Source organism: Geospiza fortis, unplaced genomic scaffold (assembly GCF_000277835.1).
Source record: "Geospiza fortis unplaced genomic scaffold, GeoFor_1.0 scaffold112, whole genome shotgun sequence".
Taxonomy (NCBI): Eukaryota; Metazoa; Chordata; class Aves; order Passeriformes; family Thraupidae; genus Geospiza; species Geospiza fortis.
The window spans coordinates 5,645,732-5,659,997 of record NW_005054298.1 but is presented as its reverse complement, the minus strand read 5'-3'; the positions used below and the strand labels follow the sequence as shown (position 1 = coordinate 5,659,997).

Here is a 14,266-nt window from a genome sequence, read left to right as displayed (position 1 = left end):
GGGAAAGAGGAAAAAATAAAATAAAAAAATAGTCCTATCATTTCACTCTACTACAGTATGATTATAGCATCATTGTGCATGTATCTTCACAGGAATTGAATTGCCAGCAGAAGCAGTAGAATCTTCGTGACTATCTGTATAATGTGGCCTATAGCCAAGCTGCCAACTTTTGTATTAATTCACAATCCTCTAGCTACACAATATCCTTCTATCTTATATATAAACAGTTATTATCCTGTTTGCCTGCAATGGCAATAGGAAACACATCCAGAAGTTAAAAAGAAGGTAATAATGTTCTCATGTACTGAAGCACTTACCAGGGTCTGATTCTGCATTTCCATATCAGCTTTTGTGTTGCTGTTTTTCCTGTGGTTTCCTTGAGAGCTGATAGAGTTGCCATGAAGAGAGGAGCCCTGGGAGCTGCCCTTCGACACACTCCTGTAGGAAACATTATTTGATCCACTTTCTGTCTGCTGAGCTGCTTTCTTATCAACTCTGCAGGTAGAGAGTGATTCCTCTGATAAATTGCATTGCCCTTCTTCAATCACTCTACTTTCCCATTCCTTTAATGTTTAAAGTAACCTCTCTGTATCTTTCTGTCTCTAGACCTTTGAGTGATAAATGTTTCTAACTAGCCTTGATCAAACCTGTCACTTGCAATTTCAGGTAGTGTATCAATTTAGCCTTTCACATGTGATGATTTATATTATATTTGGGACTGCTGTGGGGCAAACGTGAAAACATAATATACCCATTGCTAAGTTCTTCTGTGACCAAAGGTTGTGAGAGCTGGAAAGGTAATTAATTCTGACAAGTTACCAAATATGTGTTTTCTGGTTACAGTACAGGAAGATGGAATACATTAAAACATGTACCTAACTACCCTCTATATTTACACACCATCTGCCTAGATTCTTGATTTCTGGAATAATTTGAATTATCAGCTTGGATGTAACTCACCTATCTTCAATTTCAAAGACCAATGGTTTGGTTAAAGTAATATGAACAAAATTATCATCTCATTGTGAATGCTTTTTTTTTCCCTGTAGAGAAAAAAGTCCAATTGTGTACCTACTGTTTGCTACTGTGCATTCCTAGCACAAAAAGAACATACATTGAACTTCACATCTGGGCATCTGTAAAGCTACACAGACATCAACACATCCCAAATTGTGTTCTGGAGTTTTACCTGTTTAAAAGCTCTCTCATGAAGCTGTCTTTTGGTGAGTAGGCAGCTGTGGTAGAACCTCTGACTTGTTCACACTCAATTTCACCAGGAGAGTTTTGGGAAGGCTTCACAATTTTGCTCTCCATGGCTAAAATGTCACCATTGTCAGCTTTCCTGTTAATTTGATTTTCTATTTCACAGTGCTGCTCGGTTTTCTTCTTTTCTTTTCTTCTCTCTATTTTTGCCTGCTTCATTCCAAATCCTGAAACTTTTGTATCCTTTTTTTCCACCTTAGTTTTAGGAACATCAGTCTTCCTGCTACTCAGTGCTGGGAGCTTACTCTTTCTGAAGCCAAACCAACTGGCTATAGAAGGCCCAGTCTTTTGCTTAGTTTCCACAGTGGGGGATTTGGTTTGTCCCTGACCCTTTTGCACATTTTCTTGAATGCATAACATGACTTTCTCCTCTATTGTAGGTTGCAGAGATGGAGAACTCAAAAGATCATTAACCTTCTCAGAGGTTTCTGCTAATTTTAAAGACATTTGCTGTCTCCGTGACCTTGTTGCCTCCAGTTTATGAGGACACTTTGCTCCATCAAAGCTTTGGAAGGACAAAATTTGTTTGGAAGATACAGTAGCCGAGGCTTCTAACTCCATTTCTGCTGACAGAACACGGTTTTTACCTAGAGCTTCATGCTTAAAGCTTTCAGTGCTTTTCTCACTCTGCACAGATAGACTGCGTGCCTCTTTCTGAGAAAATGGTTTGCTTCCATCACATTTTGAAGTGCTCTGAAACTGGTCTACTTTTTGAGATGATCTGAAGGGCAATTTGCTTGGGCTTCCATGCTGGCTATTGCAACTACTCATATTTCCAAGAGAGCCTTGTCTAGGACAAGAATTTTCTGTGGGTTTACTAGTATATAAAAGAGCCTCTGGTGTCACTGCTGTCCCAGGAGCAGCCTTGATCTGAAGCCCTTCCACGGCCGAGCTCTGCCTCGTTAGAGAATTCCCTCTGTCAGAAGTGTTTGTAATGATCTGAGTCCGTACTTTCCCGAGCCCTTCAGCCCCAGGGGCAGATGGCTTCTCCCCTGTGTGGATGCTGAAACTCTGACTGCGAGCTTTCGCTCCGTTCATGCCCAGAGCCGGCTTCAAGTGCGACTTGCTGCCAGAAGAAACAGACCTCTTAACTAATTTGTTTTCTAATCCATCTCCTCTGTCTACCACCAAGCTGCAGCTTTCATGTGGGTGAGCTGATTCTGTATCCATACTAAGTCCCAGAGCACAATTATTTTTTACTTCAGCATCAGACCTGGAGTCCTTTAATTCCACATCCATTGCACTTTTGGTGTTTACACAGACAGACTCGCTTTGCTTGTACTTACTGGAACTCCCATTACTTTTGGAAGCTGCATTTATGCTGTCTTTTTCCTGCTTCCCTGGAACAGTAGAGCTCTTGCGGAGAAGCTGGGGAGATTTGACAAATAATTTCAGTCCTACAGGGAGACGGGTTTTCACTCCTCTCTCATTAGAGTTTTGAGAGGCGTGCGCAGCATCGCCGGCAGGACACGGCGTTGATGGGAAATTGTTTACCTGAGATAGCAGAGGCTCACTTGTGCTTGTCGTGTGACACTGAGGAGTTGTGGGGAGAATGTTTGGCATCTTTTGTAGCTGATCCAACCCACTGTCACTGGAAATATTGTTTTTGCTGGAATAGGTGCCTTGTGAAGGAGTTGTTTCCAGTGACGGACAGCCTAGAGAAAAGGACCTGGCTGTTTGAAAATCTGCGCTGGAATACTCACGATTCCTGTGGAGACCCACCTGATCAGAGTTTTTTGGGCAGACTTGCTTTGTGGAAACTTTGGAAAGTCCTTGGCATGCACTGTGGGATTGCTGAGATGTGCATTTATTTTGCATAATTCCTTCTGCATTTTCTTGAAGGTAAGATAATTCAATGTTGGCCCCAGAAGATACATTTTTTGCTTGCATTTCATGACTAGATTGATTATGAAAGCCAGAGTTCACAGTCCCTTTTAATGGAGATGATTTCAGTACATTTTTTGCTGTTTCAGTGGGACCAGCTCCTCCTAACTTTACTGCTAGAGGTGGAGAATTAGCATAATTAGGCCGAATCAACAGGGATGTTGACCTGCCTGGAGGAAGGGGTGGGGATGGAGACCGGGCTTCTACAGTAGCTAAATCACAATGGAAGTCTCTGGTTGGAGCTTCCCCATAGCTACTGGGCTCTATAAGGTGCTGAGGCAACAGTGGTGATGCTGGAGTCTGACTCTTTGGATACTTTGCCCCATCTCCTCTGCCAGGACGTTTCAAGTCAGGCAGGGCATGGGCAGGGGGCTTTGGAACCTGAAATTCGACTTTTGAATCAAAATGACGGGGAGGGCTTTGAGCCTTTTTGAATCTTGAAAGCTTTACAGGTGGCAGAGCAGGTGATTTCTCAAGGGCTGTGGGGCCCACTGACAGAGCTACAGGTGCCTCCCCACTCTCAGTCATCAGAGTTTTTTGGGGAGAAAATTTACCTCTGCTGGGTATTTTAGTGACATTTGGCTTTTGATTGATTCCTGCATGCACAGTGGAGCTTGAATTGGCCTTGTATGATGCATCATACACTGGCTTCACTAGTTTCTGTCGTGAAGTATTTTGCTGTGTCACCCTTCCACAGCGTGAAGATTTGCCACAGGTCAGGGGGACAGCTGTATTTTTATTCCCTGCATTATCTTCAAGAGTATTTTTCCCAGTTTCATCTTCCTGTCTTTCTGAAGCAGTGTAGCTTCTAGCAATGGGTCCTGGCTGCATATCAGTTCTTCCCTGAGGTATAAGTTCAGTGTATTCTGCACTGGACGTAGTTTGTGGCTGGTTGATTGAAATCTCATTTCTTGTTACAGTGACAACTCCAGTTTGATGTGAGCTGAATTCAATTGGCTCACCATCCTTAGCATCGTATATTACCATAATGCACTCTTCAGAAGAGGTCTTCTTTATAACCTTTTGTTGTTTAATGAAATTACATGGCTTGGGCCTAATGTCTGGGTGAACAGGTATCTGGTTCTCTTCTTTGTCAGTGGATACAAACTGAGAGTTCTCCGTGACTTTGAGCAAGTCAGAGGTCTTTGTATACTTCTCAGGAAAGGGAGTTGCTAATAAATCTGAGGGACTTTTCTCATCACTGCTTTCTATATGCAATTCATCCAAGACTTCATTGTCATCAGTGTCTGAAAGCTGAAAATTAAAGTCCTTCCAGCCTATATTAGAATGGCTTTGATTTAACTGTAACTCAGGCAGCTTTACTCTGGTGCATGATTTTACTTCTGCCTGAAATCCACTGACAAAACTAGTCAATTTCTCAGGTCTTTCCTTTGAATTAAAAAATGGACTTCTTTCTGGCAAATGTTTCCTGTTAGGATCCCAGTCAAAGAGACTGTCAGAAATGCTATGAGTTAATTTGTTACAATAGGTCCTGCAGTCCTTGCTTGGAACTTCCTGCAGCAACAGTAAGGATGAAGAGTCATCATCTGCATCATCATGGGAATCTGAATCATAAGAGAAAGTTTTGTTGTGTTCAATGCAAACACTTCCCATTTCCATTGGCTTACAGTGAGTCTGCTCGTTATGGTCGCCACACTTAATTCCAGGGGAATATATTCCTTCGTTGGAGTTCATGCAATCTTTGTAACCCCATTTTGATATTACTGAAGGTGGTTCAAGTAGTATTTTTTGCTCTTGCAATTTTTTCAGCCCTTCTAAGATATGGTTTTCCTTGATACGGGTTGGAGGTAGATCATCTGCAGGACTTGAGAGGTTGCTTGGGAGCGAAGAACCAATGCTTATTCTTTTATCCCATCTCACGGATGACTGTCAAAAGAAAATAAAAATCACTTGCGTTACTCTCAAGTGCTGTCAATAAAAGTGTTACCATTTTGGTAAAGAGATAGAGGAGTTGCATAAGGGCATTCCATTCCATTCTTTTCTATTTAAAGCAAAGTTCTTTTTTAATAAAGGATTTCACAGTGGTGTGAAGGATGCAGTGCATTAAAAACCTGTAGGAAGAACAATATGAATGGAAGGATTAAGATAAAAAAGAAGAGCAGTTTGGAATATGAAAGGCAGGATAAATGTCTGAACAAATGAGGAGACTGTAAGCAAGCTGGAGCGATAAAAGAATCACTAAAAATATTAAATAGGGGGGTAACAGTTTAGTGACAACTGCTTTCAATATAAAAGCAAGAGGAAAGTAAAAAAACTTCTGAAACAGCCAGCTTTTCAATTAATCTTGTTTCAGATTAACTTAAACTAATACATGAAGAAAATTAATCTGATTTACCCTTTTGCTTGTCTTTCCATCATTCCAAGTGTAGGAGGAACCACTGGAATATTCACTGCAAGCACTTGAGAGGGAGAGTTCACTGCTGCTGCAGCTGCTCCGAGGATACAGGCGGTTAGAGCCTGTCATATTTAATTGACTCTGGCATTTCAAGACAGGTATGCTGGATTTCACATTCTGCTGGCATTCCTAAAATATGAGAAGAAAATGAAATATCTTATGGGGAGAAAATGATCATTTAACTTCCCCTTGATTAAGAATGGCAAAGAAAAACCAAGTAAGCCACTTCTGCCTTCCTCTCATGCAATTTAGCGTCTGGTGAATTTAATACAGAGAAATAAATTTAAAATTGCTAACAATTTCATTTGTCAGGGGGAAAAAAATCCACAATCCTCAGTGTTTTCTTCTTTGTTCTTGGGCTAGTATTCTGGTCTTCTTATTGTAAAGATTATTCTGAGTCTATTTGAATTATGCTTCATACATAAGCAGCGTGTGCCAGTAAGATACAGAAAACAAAGTTATAAGAATACAAGTACATCTTGACAACTGCATTATAGCCCCACAATGTAACAGATGAGGCTGCACAGCCTGGACAAAGTAAATTAATTTAGTATCCTGAGCAGAATGTCCACTGAGAATGGAATCTCTCCATTACAGTCTAATTTTGGTTTCCTATCTAGTTCAAAGCTTTGTCTAAGAAACTCTCTGACGTAGGACAATCCATCTTTGTGTCGCTCGCAGACAGCTGAAGCCTCTTGCTTATGCAATTTATTGACACTTTATGGCTGCCTTTAGTACTTGTGTAGTTATCGCCCCTTTCCAAATGCAATTTCAGCTGACTGTGACTAAGTGCCAGCTTTGAGGAAGAGAGTAATGAAGAGTAGATAGCACTTTAGGTAAAATATTAAACCTCTGTAGGAGTAGCTAGGATGCCTTTAATTTGTTTTCAAACTAATATTCTTGAGCCTAACAGCGTTGGAGCTTCTTTAGTGTTAAGTGCTTGCACTATTCTCCAGTTTCCTTACAGAATCAGACATCATTTTAATTACCAGGAACACCAGACATGACTACATGACAAGAGGTTGTAATGAGGCAGGGGTCAGTCTCTTCTCCCAAGCAGAAACTGATAGAACAAGAGGAAACAGCCTCAAGTTGTGCTGGGGGATGTTGAGATTGGATATTAGGAAAAATTCCTTCACTAAAAGAGTTGTCAAGCAATGGAGCAGGGAAGTGGTTGAGTCACCATCCCTGGAGGGATTTAAAAGCTGTGTAGCTGTGGCACCTGGGGACATGGTTTAGTGGAGGGATTGATCTCAAGGGACCTTTCCACCCAGTGGTGGATGAAAGGTTGGATTTGATGATCTTAAGCATAAAGGTCTTTTCATCCAAAGTGAATCTATGATTCTGTTCCTTCGTTTCATAAAACTTTCCCTTGGATTTCATTAAGGCAAACTAAAACAATATTTATTGATTTTTTTATGTAGATATACTTCAAATTAATTTTGCTTAAATGAAGAATTTACACTTAGGAAGAAACAAGAAATCTGAAGTTACTGAATCCATAAAAAAACTTATCAAGGCTGTGTATGCCCTAGACCCAGCTTCTTCATGGAAATCTTTGGAACAACACTCAGTTTGTAGGCACTTCTCATGCACTGGCATGTTTGTTGGCCTTCTGCTAATTTCTTTCATTTATTCCCCCATGCTCCTCCCATTTATTACTACTAGGGTTGAACCTTTTTTCAGCTGAATGGGAGAGAGCAGGATTTTTACTGCTGAGGAGTTCATCGGTACAGCTGTTCATGGCTCAGCTGACATCATAATGTTCAGGTTTTGACAAACGTAACTACAGGGCAAATCATTATTCTTCATCATAGGCAAAACCTAGGAATGGGAAAATCATTTAGAGGCACCAAGAGCACATTTCACCTCTGGGAATTATTGGTACATGTTCTCCTAGGAAGTCAAATGGATGTAGGAGTTGCAGCCTTTAAATCCAGTGGCTCTGGGAAGAATACCTCTTTCAGCATCACAGGCAGGCTGACACCTGTGTTTTTGGGTCTGAAGTGGATTTTGTTGTTTTGTTGAGACAGATGAGTCTTTATTTCTGACATTGTGGTTCCCTTGGGAGACCCCCTGCCATCAGCCTCCTCAGCTGTGGCAGTGTCACTCCTGGGGAGGGTGACTGCACGGAGGCCAAGGGCAGCAGCTGCTTGTTCTGGCTATTCCTCTGCATTTTGGCATTGGGAAAACACATCATGTGGAATTCTGCCCTTTATACTGGGCTGTGTCCCAGCCATCACAGCATTCAAGGGAAGGATGCCTGCAAATCCTCTCCTGTAAGAATCTCCTGCAGGAGGAAAGAGATCACAGCACAGTGACAAGTATTGCCTTCCTGTCATCTTCAGCTAGTCTGAGAGCTTCTCCAGCCTCTCACTTGGTTTCCTTTGCACCTAAGAGAGGAGAAAGGCATTTGGTCCTTCTGTTTCAGCAATGGGAAAAAATGGAGCTATCCAAGCAAAGCAAAAGAACAGTATATTACTGCAATCATCTTTAAGAGAGGAGAAAATGTGCAAAAAATGTCATGTCACTCCAGATTATGAAGTAGGGTATCTACTCAATTTCTAGATTGCATTCAGATCACTTAAGAGAGTGGAGTTTTCCCCTCCAATTTGCCTTTCTTCTCTAAATTATTCAAGAAAGTACTTTGAATAGCATGTTTATGACGCATTAATTAAATACATTTAACTCGCATATGGGTCTATTAACTGACATGGTAAAATTTTAATTTTTGTAATCATGACTTTTTAGTCATTACCTTTAATGAAATTAGAGTAAAAAGGCTTGAATGTAGTATTACAGTTTAAAAATGTAATTTTCACTAGAAATCAAAGAAAATTGAAATAATCAGACCATTAAAGACACAAAACTCTATATTAGAGCAACTTAACCTGAAGGCTTAATTAAATATAATGCAAAATGTTGTTAGCATTTTTGTGAACCTTTGAAACAATGCCTTTTCATTAAAGTAGGTATTACAAGGGAGATTACATTTTTGTTGACACTACTATACTTCAAGATCAAAGGCACAAGCAGGTTCAATGTTCTGTTCTTGTACTCTTTGTTTCCCTGTATGTGATTTTTGTTTTTTAAGCTACTTTTCTCTTTGACAATGAAACATGAAAGCCACGCCGGCGAACGTTTTGCCAAATAAGCACAAAGCTCACTCCATCTGAAAAAAAAATAAAAATGCAGAGCCCATGAATTTTTAAAAGTTCATACATAATATATCATAAAAGTGGGATGAATAATACGGGGCACAGGCTTTAATAAAAAGCTCCTTGACCATTTCTCAGAGATTCTGAGATGTAATCAATACCCAAAAAGGTGTATGGGGGACATTGCTAAGATTTACTCTTTTTCTGCACACAGTGACACTATCTGCTCACTATATCAACTGAGGACACAATATTGAATTTCAGAGAAGAGAAGGAAGTAAAAGCATTGTTATCTGCCTCGACAGTGTTTCAATTCAGAGATCAGCTTTATGGCTCTTCCCTGACACCGGACTTCAGAGGAGAAAAGGAGGTTCCAGATGAGGGGAGCAAGGGCAGCACAAACACTCACGAGCATCTGAGCATCAGCACTTGGAGCTTGCACCAGGCCTCGGTTCCGTTCCACTTCTGAAAGCAAATCCCCAGATGAGAGGTCCGAGATGCGTGAGTGGAGCTTCTGGGGGGGGCACAAGGGAAGGAGCAAAGCATAAGCATTTGTCAGATATTCAGCGGATCAGCATTTTTAAAATTCCAAACTCTGCTGTTGAATTTCAAGGGAAATGCAGAGCCTGAGGTAAAAGAGGATTTGCTCTAATTTGAAATGTTGCTCTTTGTGCTTACTTTGTCCAAGACTTCCTGTCTGGAGGACAGATCATCCTTCATCCAAAACAAACTCTACTTTTTCTTCTAGTCACTGCTTTGCAACTTATCATTACTTCACACACAACAATAACAAATGAACACAAGCCCCACCATTATCCACAGAGTTTGACAGGTTTCAGGAAAAAAGCATAAAAATGAACTAAAAAATTAACATGTATAAATCAATCAACATGTTAATGTTGTTTTATTTACGAGCTGTTACACCTTGTGTGAATGATTGCAAAAGTGACCCTATTTTTAACCAGCATTGATCTGCTGAAGGCCTCCTCTGCACACATTTTAACTCAAAGTCATTAATGTCATCTGTTAGGAACAATTAATGTGAATAGAAAATAATTGCATCAGGGAACTGGGGACTCAGAGGATTTTGTGCATTAATATTCACATGCTGTTGGATTATATACACAGGTTTTTTCAGTTTTGCTTGGCAGGATGGCTAAGTTTGTGCCTTTCCCTCCATGTCCACCTGTACACTAATTCTAGGCTTTCCATCTGCATTAAGCCTGGTTTGGTTTAATTGCAGTTTCAATAAAATCCATGATTTATGTGAATGCCTCAGCCAATCACTTCAAAAGAGAAAACATCTGCAGTCTTGTTAGTCCTGGGCCAGCACACCATGTAACAGGCAGCATGGTTCTGACTCAGGGTCCATTGAAATCAATGCAAATGGACTAAAAAAAATAAAACCCAAGAAATAAGGACTTTGGATCAGGCTCTTTTCACTTTCCCATTGATTCTCTAGGCTTGCAACCTAAGAGACCTGGAGGTCTCCCCCTCAGCCTGGAGGAACAAATGGTGCAGATCCTGGCAGGTGCTTTGCCAGAGGAATCTGTGAGGGATGCAAACCATGGAGATTTGTGGAGGCTCTGTGAGTGCCCCATCACCCTGTCCATCCAAAAAGACTGGCCACAGAGGGAAAAAGAATCTGTAGGCAGAAGAGCCAGCACACAGTGCAGTAGTAGCTCTCTGCATGGCCCTGAAATGCAAGTCACAGTATCTTACACCCAGCTGCTCCCCAGCCTGCTCTCTGGGTACCCACTGCAGAAATTAATCTGCCAGAGAACAAAGCAGCCAGCCATTCCCACAGCCTGTTATCTGCATGCTCTGCTTCAGGCTTCTATTCCAGACAATCTAGGAAAATTTTTTAAAAACTTCTAATTATGAATTTGGGAGTAATTTCTCTAGAGTAACTTATTCATCCAGGTTTATTAAGAAGGTACTGTCTGTTGCAGAGAGATTATGGAAAATATTTTCAATGGTCAATATTCTGTATAAATATGTATTATCCAATATATTGTTGAATAGATTAAATAAAATGCTTCAAGATACTTTTTATTATAAATATTAACTACATCCAGGCTATGTGTTTTTAACATCAGTGATGCCTGGTAATTCAGCATGCACCTTTCAAAGTTCTACCACTAGTATTACTGTCAGGTGTTTGTTAAAGATTTAAACTCCAGGTAAAATGCCTGCCCAAAGTCACAGATTCACTGACTTTGTACATTTGTTCCTCTTGACAATAATTCCAACTGCATCACTGAGCCACCAGAGAATCCCACTCTTTCAGAACCAAGAGTCACTAGTGCTATGAACAAGTGGTTTGCAGACAAATTAATTACCTTCTCCAGGGAAACCAGTCACCTGAGATATTTTAGTGGAAGTTACAATAGTCAGATCTGTGCTTTGGAGATGATGACTGGGAACAGCTGAGATGGATGAACACTTATAGGTGAAAATGTATTTTCCCAGAAAAAAGGATCCTAGAAATAGTGCTAAAGGAATTTTACAACTGTAATACTGCCTTCCCATTTTTCCACTTTCCCATTTTATTACTTAAATGGGAACCTATAAACATTTCAATAAGGGAAACAAAATATTCCCCTACAACGGCATCCAATGAAATTTGGTGTTGCTTACAGAATACAGAATCTGTGTCAGACATAAGAGCAGAGATCAGCCCAGTCAGAACAGGCAGAAATCAGAAACAATTTTTGACCAGTGATCAATGACAGCCCAGCTAGAAGCAGCTCAGGGTTCTGGGGGTCCCTCCCCAGTGGCTCAGTGTGACTCTGCACAGGGGTCTCACTGTGTCTGAGTCACCTTTGCCACTGTTAAACTCAGTGACTCTCTAAAACTGCAGTACCAAAGGCAAATCAGCAGATTAAAATGATTAACAAAGAGGGAAAATGTGTTCTCAAGATGTATAATGTGATTATATTTCTGTATTGAATGAGATCATCACATTGGGAATAGTCCTCCCCACACATATGCAAATAAACTAACAGAGGTGGCCAGAACAATGACTGGCATTAACAAACAGCATAATAAAGTTTGAGGTCATTAATTAAATATAATCACACAGCACTGAAGCAAGTCATTCAATTACAAAAGAAAAGCCCAAGAAAAAATGTTTCTCTTTCATTTATTTTTCTTTTTCCTTCTCCATTGTCTAATTAAAGTTTGGGGAAAACTCTAGCATTTGTTAAAAAAAACTCATTAATGATGCATTTAAAATCAAGTAACAGATTGTGCTAACTATGTATCTTGATTCTGATTTCTTCTCAGATACACAAAATGTACTGTGTCCTTTATGGGTATTTTCAGATGACAGCCACATAACTAGATCAAGGAGTTACTGCTGCCTTGAAAATTGTACAGTATTGAAATCACTGCTGATGCTGTCGTGACACAGTGCAACCAAAGGCAGCCACTGCACAGAATGACTTCCATGGAAGAGATCACATCAGTTTAAATGAATACTTTACTATGAAACTAAGGAGTTACAACCATAAATCCAAGCTATCTGCCCCATTTTTTGCTGCCCTATATAAGGATTTGGGGAAAATAAGCAACACTGGAGGTGCTGGGCAGGGCCTGGACCCCTCTGGAAACAGAAAAGCATCAGGATCACTGGGCTGCAGACCTGAAAATCCACATGGAACTGAATACAGCATGGACTGGGCCAACTTCCTTGAAAATTACCCTGTACTGAGTACTACAGGGCAGGTATGGAGTAAAAACTTTGTTATATCTTAGCTTGACTGGACCCACATCTCTCCAGAAAGGGGGGGCTGAGAGGCCAGGGCAGAACAGAGAGGACTTCTCTGCAGGTGCCTGTGACCAACAGCAGCAGAGCTCCTCCTTCACCTGTGAGATTGATGCAGAAAAGGCAGTGCCCTTTGTGGTTCAATGCCAAGATTAACTCCTGTAACCCACATGAAAAATAAAAACAAAGTAATTGATAATTTAGGTGGAAACCTATTCTATCAAGTGCAATAGGCAATACAATTATCTGGCAGGCAGATAACCAATCCATCAACCAGCAGGCCAGTTCGCCTCCCCCCCCCAGCAGCATTCTTATTAAGACTTTCTAGGAAGATAAAAGAAAGCTACTACCTGCTGGCACAAGGCAATATTACAGAGACTCCCCTAACCATTGTGCCTCCTGACTCTATCTCTGCAGAATATCTATCAGTTCCCATCTCCTTTTTAAACATCTAATGGTCTGCAGCATTGCCAGAACAATTTTCAATGAATTATGCCAAAGAGTACACAGCTCTCCAATATTGGATGAGTTAATTGCTATTAAATCAATTGGCTTTGCTTTTCTCACATGAGCCAAAGTCTATCATTCACAAAATTCTCTCTCTGGATACCAAGGAAACATTTTCATCCTGCTGCTCCATGCCAGAGCTGCAAATGTTTGTTTGGTGTGTGTGGCCCTCTCCTGTCTTTGCTGTTTTTCAGGGCATCACAAACCTGAGCAGGCACATTCTGGCCTGCTTCCCTCTGTACCCAGCCACTGAAACTGGGCAGGCAGGGAAAACCTTCTCATTTCCACTGCACCATAAAGGCAGTAGGCTACAGAAGGAAAAAATATTATTAGGCAAAACATTTATATATTATTAGTTTATGTAGAAGCATAATCTTTCATTAAACACAATATTGATTTTTGTAGACCTTAGATACATTTCAGAGGGGAGGTTCAGCTGGAGATGAGAACATCCTTCACCTATCCCACCAAAAGTTACCTAGAGTAGAACATGCACCGTTCAAAAACAAAGTGTGAACTTCTCATCCACTAAATATTCTGGAATTAAGGAGAAAATTAAGTATAGTTAAGCAAAAAATAATGAAACCTCCAAAAGTAGAAATCAGCTTTCCCTTTAGACAAATAAGACTTTGCAATATATATTCTTTTAACATATGGAAATTCTGCCTTCTAAAGTGGCTGTCAACAAAACCCAGCCAAATATGAAGCAAAAGTGAAAGCTGCAAGAAGATGCTTCCAATTTTTTAATTATAATTATCACCAGCATAGGAAATATATTTGTAACTGCACACTGTGTACACACAGAAATGCCTGATATGTTATTGCATATAATTGGTATCACAAAACCAAAAGTATAATAATTATGTTCAGCTCTGGAAGTTATCTATTTAATAGAAAATTCAGAATTATTTCCCACTATTCACTTCGTATAAGCAGAACTTCATGGCTAACACTGTTTAGTAAATGAAAACCAGGTCTAGTGAATGGTACCCTTATCCATGGCAGGGAGGTTGGAAAGAGATGAGCTTTTAGGTCACTTCAAACACAAACCAGTCCACAATTCTATGAAAATTATTCTTTCTCTTAATGCTGGGCCATGTTTAACCATTTACAGGACTGGGGCTAAAACTGGAGTGAGCAACTAACACCCTTTGACTGTTTAAAGTACTCCTCCCTAATACAAAGTAATTAGATGTTCATCACTTAGACCTCTAAAAGCTATAAATAAAGCTCTGCACAGGCAGGAGCACCCCACTTCTGATTGTAAAA

The 14,266-nt window shown here is 40.3% G+C and overlaps 1 protein-coding gene across 1 annotated transcript in view; it reads right to left on the bottom strand.

Annotated features, from left to right (window-relative positions):
• The window catches only part of NCKAP5 (NCK associated protein 5), a 378,197-nt gene that overhangs the window by 53,346 nt on the left and 310,585 nt on the right, over positions 1-14,266 (bottom strand). Inside the window, exons 12-15 of the mRNA XM_031056009.1 lie at positions 9,131-9,235; positions 5,504-5,692; positions 1,190-5,034; positions 318-495 (exon numbers count right to left, since the gene is read on the bottom strand). Of these exons, the coding sequence (XP_030911869.1) occupies positions 318-495; positions 1,190-5,034; positions 5,504-5,692; positions 9,131-9,235 (4,317 nt within the window). The remainder of the gene's footprint in view (positions 1-317; positions 496-1,189; positions 5,035-5,503; positions 5,693-9,130; positions 9,236-14,266) is intronic.